This window comes from Nipponia nippon, unplaced genomic scaffold (genome assembly GCF_047370975.1).
Source record: "Nipponia nippon isolate SJK-2023a ecotype South Korea unplaced genomic scaffold, ASM4737097v1 scaffold_3, whole genome shotgun sequence".
Taxonomy (NCBI): domain Eukaryota; kingdom Metazoa; phylum Chordata; class Aves; order Pelecaniformes; family Threskiornithidae; genus Nipponia; species Nipponia nippon.
Window position 1 is genome coordinate 121,685,534 of NW_028262347.1, and position 15,862 is coordinate 121,701,395.

The window sequence follows — 15,862 nt, forward strand, 5'->3', positions numbered from 1 at the left end:
AATGTTGGGTGTTTTTCTGTTAAAAATGTATCCTTATACTTGTACGTTTAAATACATAATTCAATTCTCATTATGAAAAACAAAAGAGATGTTATGCTTTGTGCATTACAGGTTGTTGCATTACTTATTTTCTGCTTTCCTAACAATTCCTGATTTTCTATTTTGCTTCCGTTTTTGTTGCTTCTTGCTATTTGCTTGCAAAAACAAAACAGGCAAGCCTGGTAAGTAAAGCTTTTCACCAACTTTCACACCAGCATTTTGCATTTTTAGTTTATTTTGCTTTTGTTCTCCGTTTGCTGCATTCCCATTAAGTAACGTAAGTAATACTGAGCTGAGCCTGAAAGCGGATCTGCTGTGGTGGTGCTCTGATTCTGTCAATTTGGATAGTGTTAGTCCTGAGCCTACTGTTGTTAATGTTGGTGAGCCGTGGACAGTGTGTGTTGCAGACATGGAAGCCATTTAATTAAAATATTTTAATCGCATAACATCATAAATATCCTTAGAAATAAGTGTAACTGCTTGATTAAGATTTGACTGGCAGACTGTTATCAGCGCAGTTCCACTAAGCAGCTTTTTCATTAAAGCTAAATCATAGTCTTAGAAAATATCACACAGATCTTCCAGTCCCCCTCCAGCCAGAGGCCAGTTTCTGTTTTCTGTAGTATTTAACCACTTTGGTTTTAAATCTATCTATCATCTTAACTGTTATCTGAGATTATTAGGTGCCCCTTTCCTACAGCTCACTGGAAACTTTCCCTCTTTCCAATTTATATGTCACTCCCTTCCCCAATATAAATTCCCGTTGCCCCCTTGCAGTCTAGTGAGGCCTCAGCTCGCTCCCCGGTCCGTGGACACCTCTAGCACATAGTGGATGGGCGAGGAGAAAGGGAGCACTGGCTATCACTTGCCCCTAATTCCCATGTGCACGTTGAAGTGGGGCTGGGGGTGAGCGTCTGAGGAGCTGGTCCAGCTGAGGAGAGAGGAGGGCACCGAGGAGAGTCAAGGGCTCCAAGGAGAGAGGAAGGCACCAGAGAGGAGGGCACCAAGGAGAGAGGAGGGCGCCAAGGAGAGAGGAGGGCGCCAAGGAGAAAGGAGGGTGCCAAGGAGAGAGGAGGGTGCCAAGGAGAGAGGAGGGTGCCAAGGAGAGAGGAGGGCACCAAGGAGAGAGGAGGGTGCCAAGGAGAGAGGAAGGCACCAAGGAGAGACGAGGGCACCAAGGAGAGAGGAGGGCACCAAGGAGAGAGGAGGGCACCAAGGAGAGAGGAGGGCGCCAAGGAGAGAGGAGGGCGCCAAGGAGAGAGGAGGGCACCAGAGAGGAGGGCACCAAGGAGAGAGGAGGGCGCCAAGGAGAGAGGAGGGCACCAAGGAGAGTCGAGGGCTCCAAGGAGAGAGGAAGGCACCAGAGAGGAGGGCACCAAGGAGAGAGGAGGGCACCAAGGAGAGAGGAGGGCGCCAAGGAGAAAGGAGGGTGCCAAGGAGAGAGGAGGATGCCAAGGAGAGAGGAAGGCACCAGAGAGGAGGGCGCCAAGGAGAGAGGAGGGCGCCAAGGAGAGAGGAGGGTGCCAAGGAGAGAGGAGGGTGCCAAGGAGAGAGGAGGGCGCCAAGGAGAGAGGAGGGCGCCAAGGAGAGTCGAGGGCTCCAAGGAGAGAGGAAGGCACCAGAGAGGAGGGCACCAAGGAGAGAGGAGGGCACCAAGGAGAGAGGAGGGCACCAAGGAGAGAGGAGGGTGCCAAGGAGAGAGGAGGGTGCCAAGGAGAGAGGAGGGTGCCAAGGAGAGAGGAGGGTGCCAAGGAGAGAGGAGGGCACCAAGGAGAGAGGAGGGCGCCAAGGAGAGAGGAGGGCACCAGAGATGAGGGCACCAAGGAGAGAGGAGGGCGCCAAGGAGAGAGGAGGGCGCCAAGGAGAGAGGAGGGTGCCAAGGAGAGAGGAGGGTGCCAAGGAGAGAGGAGGGTGCCAAGGAGAGAGGAAGGCACCAGAGAGGAGGGCGCCAAGGAGAGAGGAGGGCACCACGCTGCCCTGGGGGGAGCAGGAAGAGCTCAGTAGTTGTGAGGGAGTGAGTCATGAGTTACTAACTCTCTAGATTGCCCTAGAATCAAATGAGAAGGAAGTTGCTAAAATACCGCAGACAGCAGTCTCAGAAAAAGTAAAGTTGTGACATTAAATGCATTTAAGCACCTTACGTGATCATGCAAATGGATCCCTCCCCCTGCACGGAGTTGCGACGACAGAGGTTTTGCCAAAGAACAGGATCCTGCCAGTAAGTGTTTTGGAATTAAGCTAGACAGTGTGTAATCCCCAGCACGATTAAGCAAATCTTGTGCTGGAACACAAGGTGACAGCTTCTCAAATTTAGAAAAATAAATGAAGGATGACAAATGGTTTCCTCATTTTCCTTGCGAATGCAGTCATTTTGACATTACAGATGATCGCAGAGTGTCTTTAAGAAGGCAAAATAAAAAAGAATGTTTATTTTTTATGAAATGTTAAATATTAGCAAACTGTGGCATTACAGGGCTCTGGGTTTCTCAGTTCTGCCGTATCAAAGGTATTTGTTCACCAGTAAAATAAAGGTGTTACAACTTCCAGCGCTGCAAACTCAGTGCAGGTCCTGGGAGTTTCTCTGGGGTTTTCGATCTTCTGCATCCCATAGAGCAAAATAACCTCAGGTCAGGCTCTGCCCCAGCCAGGTGCTGTCAGGGGGCGTGCAGGGGAGCGCAGAACAGAGCCAACGTGAGCTGATGCATGGCGTGGCATCGTCACTGCTCTGGGCTTAGGCTAGCAAAAATGTATACAAGGATTGAATATGCAAAAGGAAGAGGTGAGTCTCAGTTTGGGAATTGACAGTATCAACTTTGACATTTCAGAGCTGACCAGCACTATGAAATAGTTAATGCAGGTGAAGACTTCTATTGAAATAAAAAGATAAACTCTTGTTTAGTTCTTTGTATTTCAAAATACAGAGGCCTGAATGAAAAGTTGTAGATTCTGAAATGCCTCGTGGTTTTTACATGGGAGAGCTTCTTACCTTATTTTAGTTTCCATCATAGACAAAGGAAAATGGTAATATAAAACTGCTATGTTTTGCGGGTTGGTTTTCATTTCAGTAGCATTCAAAGTAGCCCTTAAAACATGGACACAAGAATCATGTTTTAGGATATGAAGCAAACAATGAAGCATTTTGGAAGACAATGCCAGACCTTTTCTTCTGGTGTTGTACGGGTATTCCAGTTTATTACTACGTCAATTCCTTTGAAAAGTTCTCTTCCGTATGGATTTGGATTCCTCTTGTTCTTGCCACCATCCCTGCCTCAAATTTAACCCTACACAGGAGAAGCTTGGAAGATGTTTTCTGCAGACCAGAGCTTAGAAAGCCTGTCTAATGTTAGATTTCCTTTCTGGCACTTGCTACAGTAATCCTAAGAATGAGAGTTTGCAAAACGCTGTTTTTCCAAGAGAAGAATTTGATTTGAATTCCATTAAACAAAGTGCTTTGTTTGTACAGGATTAGAAGAGATGCCAGGAGATGACAAGCATATATCAGCAATGGCAAATAATTTATTGCCAGTGCTAGTAATATGCATAAATGTCCTTTCCTTCAGCTAGCGCATCTTCAGGCAAACAAGGGAAATCCAACACCTGCCTTTTTCATGGGAACAGCTGAGTTCAGAGTGAAAGAAATCATCAGGACAGAGATATATTCACATTTTTCCCCAACATCAAAATATTTAAATATCACTGTGTTTAGCAACCTTTTTCCAAAACAGGATTGTATCTTCATATAAAAATGACTTTTCGGGATCCTGCAAACTTACTAAGGCACAGTGTAGAGCACAGTATAGTAGAAACTATAGATGATAGTGAAATCAGTGTTCTTACTACTATTACCCTTCTGAAAATCGCTTTTTTTCCCTCCCCCTCTCTTCTTTCTAACAGAGGATGAACAGAGAGAGAAATCTGTCTCCCATCACACTGTTCAGCAGCTGATAGTGGAGAAGGAACAAGCTTTGGCAGATCTGAACTCAGTGGAGAAATCGCTGGCAGATCTTTTCAGGAGATATGAAAAAATGAAAGAAGTATTGGAGGGGTTTCGGAAGGTGAGTCAAGTCCCCTCCTTTACAGAGCAAAGCTGAGCAGGCTGCCGTGTATGCCAGTGCTGCTTAACAGAAGGCACCTCTTTGTTTCCAGTCGAATCTGATGTACTGCATTAGACTGCAGCGTGCTGGGGGCAGGGAGAACATGAATGCTCACTTGGGCTTTCGTTTTGAAATAGCTTTAAAGAGATGAAGATTTTGCACAAGAGTAACTTGTAACATACGTGACGCTGCGATTTCAATAAATGTCACGTAACTGCGGGACTTGAGCACATGTGAGGGCTGGCCTCTGGCCTGAGCATTCTGTTAAAACCTAGGACGTGAATTCCTCGGGTCAGAGGTTATGTCGAAAGTCTGTGACATAACGTCATCCTCAGATGAAGGATTGCAGCCATGTACCAAATGCAAACAGAAGAATTGTAAAGCTTTTTGCATTGTGTGGTATTGCTTCAGATGGCCTCTGTGTTAGACTGCAGCCCTTAAAAAATCCTGAATGTGACTCCTGCAAATAGGTGCCTGTCCTACACTGCAACCTCTTGGATTAAATTTAATGTAATCTTCTCATTTAAGAATGAAGAAGTGTTAAAGAAATGTGCACAGGAATATTTATCACGAGTGAAGAAAGAAGAGCAGAGGTATCAAGCACTCAAAATTCACGCTGAGGAAAAACTGGACAGGTAATTGATTGTACACGTTGCTTTTCAGGAGTTCATGCTGCAGGAGGATTCCTGTGGCTGGACCTTGCGTCCCAAACCTGCTCCATCAATATGCAGAGCACAGGCTGCTCTGTGGTGGAGGTGGAATGAAATGCTGTAATGAGAATTTCTGTAATGTGCTGGTGTTTCTTCCAGCTACTGAACGTACGGAACACCTTCAACTTCTATCTTTATCAAATGTCTTCATGTTTCTATAACGTATTTTCCAGGGGAGATCAAGAAAGAAGCCATTAGCTAGGTTTATGCAGCTGTGGAGGGCTGTGCTCAGATATTTGCACCTGCAGCCAGTATTCCTGCCCCCAGAGATTTGCTATTGCCCCTGTGCTATATCATTGCCCCTGTGTCAGTCAGAAGAGCAGAACATGTAAGTGCTGCTCGGCTGTTTCAGTGCAGAATCAGTCAGGCGGTCTGTCCCTAGTAACACCGGTTACCTAAGCTGGATCAGCCCAACTTGTGCTGAGGGCAGCGAGGAACAGTTGCACAAAAGATCGTGCCAGATGTGCACAGATAATAACTCCTTAAGCCACTGTTAAGGAGCAAACATCAAATTGTGGCTGAAGAGAGGCAGCTCTGGTTGATTTTTTTTTTTTTTTTTTAATGCTTCCATGTGATGACTGATTAAGCATTCCTAGGCATTATATTCAGGACTCATTACATTCAGGACTCACACATTCAGTCCCCTAGACCCAAGAGATGTTTCCAAAATGTCACTAGGATTGATTAGTGCCTAAAACAAAGTAAAACTTGGATTTGCTTTCCAGCTGTTGTCCCAGCTGTGAGTCCAGTCTGTAAGAACTGGAGATCAGGTTTAGAAACTGCCATAAAACGCTTCTACCTAAGTGGTATTTGTGACCCCAGCACAGATATCTGAGAGGAGCATGAAGGGAATGACACAGACGTTAAGAAAAGACTCTGCTGAGCAAGAGAGTGAGTCATGAAAAGTGTCTAGGGACAAGGCTCAGAATAGTTTCAAAGACATGCAGAAAGTAGCCCTGCCCTCACCACCCATGTGTTCAGATGCAGTCCGTCCTTCAGTACCTGCTGTCCTTTCCTGTAGAGAGTCTGACGTGACAAAAGTCTGTGTTTTTCTAGAGCCAATGCTGAAATTGCACAAGTGAGAGGCAAGGCTCAGCAAGAGCAAGCAGCGTATCAGGCCAGCCTTCGTAAAGAGCAGCTGAAAGTGGACGCATTGGAAAGAACACTGGAACAAAAGGTAAAGAGCAATTCAGCTCTGTTAACGCAGAAGTCAATGGATGACCAAAGTGAAGTGAAACATCCCCAGAGTGGCTGCATCCAGCTCTCCTCTGGAGCTCAGACCACAGCCAAGGTCTGCCCAGGGACCTGTCTTGCTCCTCACGTCCAGCTGGCCCGGCAGCTCCCCGGCCCCAGGGAGAGCAGCACTGCCCAAACCTTATAACAAAATCAGCTGCCTGCAAAGGGCAGTTCGGGCAAATGGACCCATCTGCCAGGCTTCGATCACAGCCACCCGCCAGTGCTCAGGGCTGATTCAGACTCGGTCAAAGCTCAGCAGGCACCTAGGTACCAAGCAGGGCCCTTGGTTTGCTTTGGTTCTCAGGTTTAAGATACCTCTGTTTTAGTTCTTCTTTCAGTTTTTGTTTCCATTTTTACTTTTAACTGTAATTCCAACGCTAGCTTACATGCCTCCGCTGTTAGCATAGACAAAATGATCAGATCCAGATCTGTACGGCTTAGGGCAAAAGTCACTGTAGGAAATCACTATTTATATTTAATGTCCTCTAGCTCAGCAAAGGAGCTTGCTTTCAGAATAGTACAGCTTGTGCTTGCTTAGAGCCCCTGGAAAGCAGCGAAAATGATGCTATAAAAGTGCAGCCTAGAAACAAATTTACACTATGTATTATTATCGTGTGCTAGCAATGACTGCTATAAAGCTGTCTGCTTTAGTGCTAAATTGTATTTATTGAAGTCGGAGGAGCTGTATGTGGAAATGCATAAGCATATTGTTTGAATGAACTATACATAGCTGTACTATGTATGCATATATATATAGATATATATAGAGATATTCTGTTCTCAGTATTGGAGAAAACTTAGTTGTCCCACACTTCTCCTGAAGGTTGGATAATTAAAAAAACCCCCTCAACTTAATGCAACAATATGTTTCATAATACTTAATATTGCCTTTTATTTTCCAGAATAAAGAGATAGAAGAATTAACAAAGATTTGTGATGAACTGATTGCCAAAATGGGGAAAAGCTAACTTTTAACCAAATTTCTGGACTTCGATATTGAGTGCAATATGACCATTGGCACACTGATGTCCATACATTTATGTGGACAGGTTATATTTTCACTTTTTCGTATGCACTACTGTATTTTCTTTCTAAATAAAGTTGATTTAATTGTATGCAGTACTAAGATGACTATCAGAATTTCTTGCTATTGTTTGCATTTTCATAGTATAATTCATAGCAAGTTGATCTCAAAGTTCCTGTATCAGGGAGATTGTCAAATTCTCTAAGAAATTACAAATTGCTGATCCTAGCCTTCCCTTTGTACATGAGTTCCCATGTTGGATGTCTTTTGGATTTAATATAAACATGTATTACTTGCATGGGGACTCTTGCCTTAAGGAGTGTAAACTTTATCTGCATTTGCTGATTTGTAAAATAAAATGAAAAATGAAAAAAAATGAAAATGCATGTCACTTAAATGAAATCCTCTATTGTAAATAAATTTTTTCGTTGAAAGTTGAAGATAAGTATGGCTTTATTTGATGCACTTCACTTGCTTGCTTCATGTGCAGCGCCAGATGCAGCAGCTCTTATTAATGAATTCCTTCACAGAAAGCACTTCGTGGGTCACTGCTTGGAGCACACCATGGGTCACAAGAATATACTACTTACGTGCACATATCTATGTCTATGTCTTGCTCTCTCTATAAATATATATATATATATATATATATGCTAGATTTGGACCATTCATGTCCCAAGCATAGGCTTAATCCTCCAAAATGTTTAATACTCTGACCCTGATCCAGCAAATCCCCTAGGCAAAGGTAATGAGGCTGCTTGCATGAGGTGGAGGCTGTGACATGCGACGACGGGCTGGTGGTTTTTAAGCACAGCGATCACGGAAAGGGGAATACGTTTTCTTCTTCCTGCTACTGGAAGACGTTGCCTGCAGGGTTTGTGGAGAATGAAGTACGTGTGATTAGAAGCACAACCAGAATAAGCTAGATAAGTAGCATTCTCGCACACCTCTTTATCCTCCAAGTTATCCTCTGCAGAGGATTAGGTATGTAAGATAAGTATTAAGGCTTTAATAGCAAACAAACTGCTTTCTTTGGCTAATGGTGCATCTCTTGTATCTCCATGATGTGGACAGTCTTCAGCCTGGTTCTCGTCAGCTCCCTTTTTGTACTCAAAAGTAAGTCGACTCCCTTTTCTTTCCTTTCTTATTTCTTTTTCATTTCCTACTTCAGGCATGGCTGAGCCTCTTTGCTCTTCTGGGCTCTCCTGGCGTTGTTTGGTTTCAGATTATTTTGGGTATGTGGATAGCAGCACAGAATTTCACCTCTGCTGTGGAATGTAAACATAAATAGGTATGCTAACAAATTTAAATGCACGTGTCCCTGTGGACAGCAAGTGTGCCTCCTGCTCTGCAAGTCTGAAGTATGGTATTTTAAATATATTTCCAATGCATGCTTGCCTTTGTAAATACCATATGGTTTGAACCAAGGAAAAGAAAGAGGATCGAGTTATGGTTCTAATGTTTAAACAAAAGCAAAACTCTCAAGATATGTCGTTGTGCCTTCCAGCTGAAGTGATACTTTAGGAGAAAATGAAATATGGATCATAATAAGATTTTATGTGTTTACAATGTACTTTTTCACGGTACCGTGGACCAAAGATCATGGCGGAGGGGGGAAAAACCATGATACTGCAACTTGTTACAATGGACTGTGCTCCAAAAATGTTGCAAGAAGGTGTGGATGCACTGACAGAACATCAGATGTTCTTGGATTATTTTAAGCGCAAATTGTGACAACTAAATAATATACGGCTGATTTTTTTTTTTTAATCTGTAAAATCAGTATCTGGACCACTTCTGAAAAAGAAAAATTGATAAGATTTGCAGAATCTTTAGATGTTTTTTTAAACCTTTTTGCAATTTTTTGCTTGCGCTTCAAACAAAATTAGAAAGCCTGCGTAGCTGATGTTTTCAAATATTTTTTGTAAACTCTAAACCCTACTGTTATAAGTGGTCTTTTTTCCCTCGATGCCAGGCGAAGCGCTGCAGTGTTACACCTGTGTAGGTTCTAGCGATGAAGACTGTAACAGACAAGGAGCTCAGCAATGTCCAGGGCATTCGGATGCATGTGCCGTCATTAGAGGACAAGCGAGTAAGTAGTCACAAACAGTTCAGACTCATTAGATTTTTAATAATAGAAATAAATTATCAGGTGTTGGAAAGAGAAGAGTATATAGTAAGCTAAGGAGAAAAAGAAAGGTAAATGCTTCCTCTCAAAATAAACCCTATTAACAAATCTCAGTCCCAATTGTATTGGTTTAGCATCAATCTGATAGAGAATCCCTCCGAGTATGATTTGTCAGTATGCCATCATGAGCCGTATCCGTGCTACGTGAAAGCTGTAAAAAAATCATTTTAAGTATTGCCCGCTCCTTACTTAAATCTGTCACTTTTAAGTTAAATGACTCTCCTGGAAACTCGGAAGCAAAAGAAGCTAACGGGGCACTGCACTTGAGCACGTTCAGAGATATTCAAGCTGCATCAGTTGCATCTAAGATAAATTAACGATTATTGAACCTAAGTGGGAGCTTGTTAGTGTGCTGTAATCTGATGCAATTGTATTCGCTTGTAAGGAACGGCCAAACCTAGTGCTGTTGCTCGGTATGGGATGCTCAGGTTCACGCGGAGGGGATGCGGGGAGGAGCGGGGACCACGAAGAGCCAGGGCCGTGTGGTTCAATGTGGCTCTGTTGTAGGTGGCGTGATGAAGTCCTGTTCGTTCAGGTCCTTCTGCGAGCGGGCAAGGAGGGACGGATCCAGGGCGCCTGGAGTGAGCGTTCACTGCTGCTACTCAAACAACTGCAATGCAAAAAGCCTGGCTTCAAGAGTCACCACCTCCGTGAGCTACTTCTCTCTCCTCGTCTTTATGTTGCTGTGGCACCCGTTGTTGAAGCTGACATGAGGGGGGAAAAAAAGAGTATCCTGAAGCAACAAGTCTGCCTTCTTAGAAAGGGATGATTATATCTCCTAACCATGTTGCTCCATGTACCCTGTTTCTTGGTAGGCAAAAAGCAGTAGGCAGACCTGACAGATGTTCAGATAAAAGTTGTTTCATCTGCTAAATATGTCTTGACCCATATGTAAGAAACACTGCCCTCTTCTTGTTTATCATAAGGGGTTGATCGTGCGAATATGTAACATTTTCCTACAATTTAGATAGTATGTATAAAGAGAAGGAGAAATCTTTGCTGCAAGTAGCCTTGTAGTAGGGTAAAGGACCAGTATCTTCCACATGCTGTTTACTGTTGGCAGACGTTCAAAAGCAAGCTAAAATTTTCAAGCACAAAGTGACTGAAAACTCTAGCAAGCAAATTAGTCTTTCAGAGAACACTTGCCAACTGGACAAAGCCAGAAAACTTGAAATAAAGATGATTTAGTATTAATACAAACTGGTAAGAGAAGGTCATTAAGAGAACAATGCATGGAGGTATGTTATATTATCTATATTTCCTGGAAAGAAAACCCTTCCAGTCTTCTCTTTTCTAATCCTTTGAGTATCATGCCACAACATTGGAAGAAGAAGAAGAAAAAAAAAAAGAGTTTGGAAGTCGTTTTGAACCGGCAAGCTCCCTCCAAAGATCAGCTTGTTCTATCTCTACTGCTGGTTTTGAAAACAAGTGGTTAATCCCTGTCTTGTAGGCAAATTATAACTTGAGTCATAACATTTTTGTTTATCCCAAATTCTTCTTGCAATTTCAACTACGTAGTTAGTTCTTCACTGTCCTAAACTTCACTCTTTCAGAGTAAGAGTATCTACCTCCCCCTTCAGTGATGTGATTGAGTTGATCTGTGGTGGTCTATATAACCTTTTCATTTTGCAAAGTGAATGAAATTACTTGGAGATCTTTAGAGATGTAAGGAACTAAATCAACATTTTTAATAATCCCATTCATTGCAGTCTTACCAAGTAAATGATCCAGAATGGGCCACATTGTAGAAGGCGTTGTGCATCACTAGCTAGTAGGCAGACGATCCTTTGAAGTGGTTGTGTTGAAAGTAGGCAAGACGAGAAGTGACATGATGCACGATGCGATAGCGCTAAGCAGGGTCTTGGGTCTATGATATTGGAGAGCAGGGTGCTACCTCCTTTGGTTCAAACCTCAGAGGGACAGACAAGCAGATGAATGATACTTGTAGGTTTTCATGTCCAGCTGTGATGATCTGGTCTAATCTCTGGCACACAACATGCCTAGGACTGGCTTTAAGTCCAGCTGGCGTAATTGAAGTAGAGGTGGTCTTTTGAGTTCTAGTTTTAGTTGCTCATTTGGAAAAAGATTTGGTCGTCAAGTTTATGGAACTCACAAAATACGTGGCAAAGTAGTTTTTCCACTTGCTTTGTGTTGTGACTTTTTTTCAGTGTAATTCTTCAAAAAATCAATTCCAGGCAGTGTCATAGAATTCTGCACAGTCACAAAAACTTTATTAGGGTTGCAAACTCTAGAGAGCTTCTTCAAGTGAAATCAGTGGAACGTCCACGTAGAGTACAACCCTAGCCTGCCTTGTAGCTGTTGCCTGTCACATGGACCAAACTGTCTCCTTGTTTTATTGTACTCTCCTCTGTATGGATCTTTTCGTCATCTCGTGTAGATTGTGGCTTCAGACTGGGATGGTTCTTCTGGGGTTTTGTTCGAATGGGCTCTCAGACAAGGCGGTTCTGGTCTACGCTTAGGCACAAGTCTGATAAAGCTGTTGAATACAAAGATTGCAACAGTGCAACAGATCTTGGCTGAGAATGTTAATTTAGAGTTAAATATCTCATCTGTGTAAAGATCGCTTAAGTTGGTTTAAGTATTTTTCATTTCATTCTCAGCTTGAATCGGTTCCTTCAATCTGTTCTGCTGCAAGAAATATGTATCGATTGTATCTTTATTTTCTGGTTGTTCTGTAATGATAAATCTGTACTGAATGTAATCTCTGTATATGCTCAGTGCATTTCCCTAATGAGAAAATAAAATACATGCAATGGCTGACAATGTCTCCTGATAAACAGAACTGCATCTTTTAACTGGGATTTCCAGTTGCATCTGGCGGTCTGATTTCCAGCAGGCATTCTGGCTTTTTTTCCTGTGGGATTTATTTCTTAAATCTGTTCGATAAAATAGTGAATGTTGATATTTTCTTACTGTGATATTTCCATGATAAAATAAGAAGGTAAGGCTCTATCCTCTTGACAAACACCATCTGTCGTTCCTGACTACGGCCAGGACTCAGATCTTCAGGCAGCTCACAGCCTCCCACCGCCTCCGTTTGATTCTGCCACCCAGGACGAAACGGGCTGTGTTTTGCTTTTTACGAGTCTGACATTTTTCCTGCCTAATTACGAGCCTGAAGTGTGCATGCCTGTATACATCTAGAAATGATAAACCGTATTCATGGATTGATGGGATCAGCGGGGTTTCACAGTGGTTCTTGGCATAAACAGTAACAGGAAGACAAGCACAGTGAAAATGGAAAAAAATAGAGGGAATATTTTTTAAACTCCATTAAAAATACAGAAAATATTTTGAAGTTTCCATTGCCGTGACTGTGCAGAGCTATTCCCAGTCATATGTAAAATAGAAAGTAATTGTCTTTACTTTGGTTGTTCTGAAGGCTAATCATTCCCGGCGCGTGGCATACTCTTTCTGTCTTCCTTAATGTTGACAGACAGTTGGGACAAAAGGAGCAGAAACTGCTAATGAAATGCCTTCTGCTGCAACTGGAAATGATAGGACTTCTTTTTCATCTGTTGTAGTAGGTGGATCTATGCAGTGGATCAGCTGGGTCTGTAGAATCAATCAGAATCATAGAATACCAGGTTGGAAGGGACCTCAAGGATCATCTGGTCCAACCTTTCTAGCACAATCTAGACGAGATGGCCCAGCACCACGTCCATCTGAGTCTTACACGTGTTCAGCGTAGCGGAGTCAACCACTTCCCCGGGGAGATTATTCCAACGATTGACTCTTCTCATGGTGAAAAATTTACCTCTCGTGTCCAATCGGAATCTCCCCGGGAGTAACTTGTACCCGTTACCCCTTGTCCTCACCGTGTGACTCCTTGTAAAAAGGGAGTCTCCGTCTTCTTTGTAGCTCCCTGTTAAGTACTGGTACATGGCACTGGGTCTGAGTTTCATGCTACCCTCTCACCTTCAAGAAAGGATCTTCAAAGAAAGAGATTCGTAATTTCTAAGTGAAACTCTCAATTATAACTGTAACCTGTAGGACTTACAGCTAGCCCCAAATCATAATTATTTCCATGATTTCTTTGTATCCTCTGGTTTTGGCAGTACAGATAGCATTTCCTTATTTTCCCAGTCTTCTCAAAGACAACGAGAGCCTCTGGGCCCTACCAGGAGGGCACATCTGAGCACCTTCTCAAAGAGCATACATGCAAACGTGCGCTTTCATTTGTGCCGATATTCACCCACACCTGACTTTTCCCGCAGTAAGAGTAAGGTCCCAAGCTGTCTCTTGCTCTTGGTAAGGAATAAACAATTCTGGAAGCTTGTGAGCTTTAAAATCTAGATCAGAGAAGATTAGCTCGACACCAGCTGTGCTATTTAATGAAAGAAGTTTTAAGTACATCCTGGTGTCACAGACCACAGTTTCTTTTTTAACCTTTTTTTCACGTGAAATGTTAGTCGTGGGGCTCTGCTCAGTAGGGATTGAAACAAAGAACGCCCTTGTACCTCGTGCTATCGTGTCTTTGTGTGCAACAAAAGCCCAGCTGTGACAGATTTCGCTGTGAGCATCACTCCAAAGGGTCTCAACCTTTCTGGAGCCTGTAGATGTTTAGGATGTAGCCCGGAGCTGTTGGCTGTTGCCAGTGACTGCCCTTGGGCAGGAGTTTTATGCTTTTGAAATGAGAAGTCCTGACTGCAAGTCATGGAGCTGAAGGTTATCACCCTGCATACACAGACACTCCCTCTTATCGTCCAAAGCCAGCAGCGCATGGGGTGGTTTTAATTGGGAAATTTACGGCGTGCTTAGATGTAGCATATTTACTCACCGCAGAGTGGAAAAAAATGATAACTTAATCCAAGTAAGAGTGTGTATAAAGAGCGTAGCTAGGAGTTCGTCGTGTTGGCGGCGTTGGTACAAGTAAATTTTGTTCGCATCTGAACCAAACAAGGGAAAAGCCAATGTGGGGTTCAGTTCAGAAGGAACCACAGAAGCAGCATGTGATACTTGGCAGCGTGGCTTTATGGAAAGTAGGTCTTGTCAAAAGCATCTCATTTGAGGTTACGGATTTTTGCTGATAAAGGCAAATACATAGATTTTGCAACACATTTCAGATAAAATTGCAGTCGTGATATACAGACTGAGAGTTCAAGAGCTGGAAGAGTGAAAGACTGCAAAAACAAGTTCTCAGTAGAAAATCATCCAAATGGTATCTTGGACACCGGCGGGCTCTCGTCATCTTTCTGACAATCTCAGGGTGTTGCTGTGAGAAGTGTCACAAAAAGAAGGGGCTGCCAAAGCACTGGCATGTCTGCACCGCGACAGCCCTGCGTGTTGCCATAGGGACAGGCTTCCACGGGAGGCAGGTAACGCGCTTCTCTGGAACAAAACCGAAGCAGAGGAATGCGAGTGGGAGGAGATGCTGAGCGCTTTGTAGCCAGCCAGCCCTCCTCTGCGCCACACTCAGCACCAGCAATCCGTGAAGTACGCTATTAAATTGCTTACATCTTTTCTAGCCGCCTGATTTAGCCCCGCAGGCAATATTTCTTTCAAAAACTACCCTTTTAGCTGCTAGCTCAAAAGGCTTGTAAGTATGAGATAATGTTTGAAAGGTGAAGGGGAATTTCTCACTTCAAGTTTTTCCCTTTTCTGAAGGCTTCCTGCCCTTCCTCCTCACCAAAATGTTTTTCATTTTTTGCTTTAAACACTCAAGGGGGGAGGTGTTTGAACATCGCCAGAGATATGGCCAAAAAATGAAGGCTGGTGTTCAAATACAGTCACTGATTCCTACCGCCTTCATCCGAGATGGCTGTAATCTTATTTTTAGCACTGCCGGTAACCCTCAGTTTCTGATTTCCAGTGCAAAAAGGTCGGTGTCTGCAGAAGCGGCCTGCGGCTCAGGCGGGCTGGCCGGCAGCTCCTCAGCCAGCTCACGGCCTGGTTTTGCTCAAAGACAAATTTTTAATGCATGGGTTTGTTCCTGTGCTCTCCCCCCCTTCGCAGAGCTCTTGCGATGTGTTCTTGAGATCCTGAGGACGTTCATCTCCCTTTAGCAACTTGGGCTTAACCCCTTTTGCAGCTTTTGGAGGACTTTCATCAAATGAAGAGAAGATATACCAAAATGTGTATTTATTAATTTCAAGTTCTCATATATATGTGTTACTGGAATGACATTTCTAATAGCATAATAATCTCGAAATTGCCTCTCTCAACTCTATGATGACTACTAGTTTCGGTCTTTATCAGCACGGTAGGTTTCACTCTACTTTATTTTACGCTGAGTGTACGAAGACTTCATGGCTAAGGGCTATAAAAGTCAGCTCTGGAGAAAAACTCCTGCCCCACCGGCAAGCAGGCATGCCAGAAACCCAGAAGCTGCATTTAAAGCAGGATCCATTTAAATCCCAGTCAGCTGTGAGCATCGAGCCTTGCTGGGGCTGCAGGGCTGGGGCTTAAGACACACTTTTAAAGCAATCCACTGTCACAGAAGAGAAATAAGCACCTTGGCAGTATCAGATGGCCTCGGTGCTGGTTTCGGTCTCACCTCTATTTCACTGCATCTGTGAAAGCTGCCACCACCAGCTGTACGTGGGCAGGT

At 43.5% G+C, this 15,862-nt stretch overlaps 2 protein-coding genes across 13 annotated transcripts in view; both read left to right on the forward strand.

Annotated features, from left to right (window-relative positions):
* The window catches only part of TACC2 (transforming acidic coiled-coil containing protein 2), a 151,196-nt gene extending 143,654 nt beyond the window's left edge, over nucleotides 1-7,542 (forward strand). For all 12 annotated transcript variants that reach the window (XM_087765012.1, XM_087765020.1, XM_087765023.1 and 9 more), the window contains 4 exons: nucleotides 3,934-4,094; nucleotides 4,662-4,768; nucleotides 5,900-6,020; nucleotides 6,982-7,542. In XM_087765012.1, coding sequence (XP_087621138.1) covers nucleotides 3,934-4,094; nucleotides 4,662-4,768; nucleotides 5,900-6,020; nucleotides 6,982-7,047 — 455 coding nt within the window. In that variant the 3' untranslated portion in view covers nucleotides 7,048-7,542. The remainder of the gene's footprint in view (nucleotides 1-3,933; nucleotides 4,095-4,661; nucleotides 4,769-5,899; nucleotides 6,021-6,981) is intronic.
* Nucleotides 7,543-8,164: 622 nt separating this feature from the next.
* Nucleotides 8,165-10,037, forward strand: LOC104020571 (uncharacterized). The gene is made up of 3 exons (XM_009474006.2): nucleotides 8,165-8,219; nucleotides 9,079-9,195; nucleotides 9,799-10,037. Exons 1-3 carry the CDS (start codon nucleotides 8,165-8,167, stop codon nucleotides 10,002-10,004), a joined length of 378 nt encoding a protein of 125 aa, XP_009472281.1. The 3' UTR covers nucleotides 10,005-10,037.
* The last annotated feature ends 5,825 nt before the right edge of the window (nucleotides 10,038-15,862 follow it).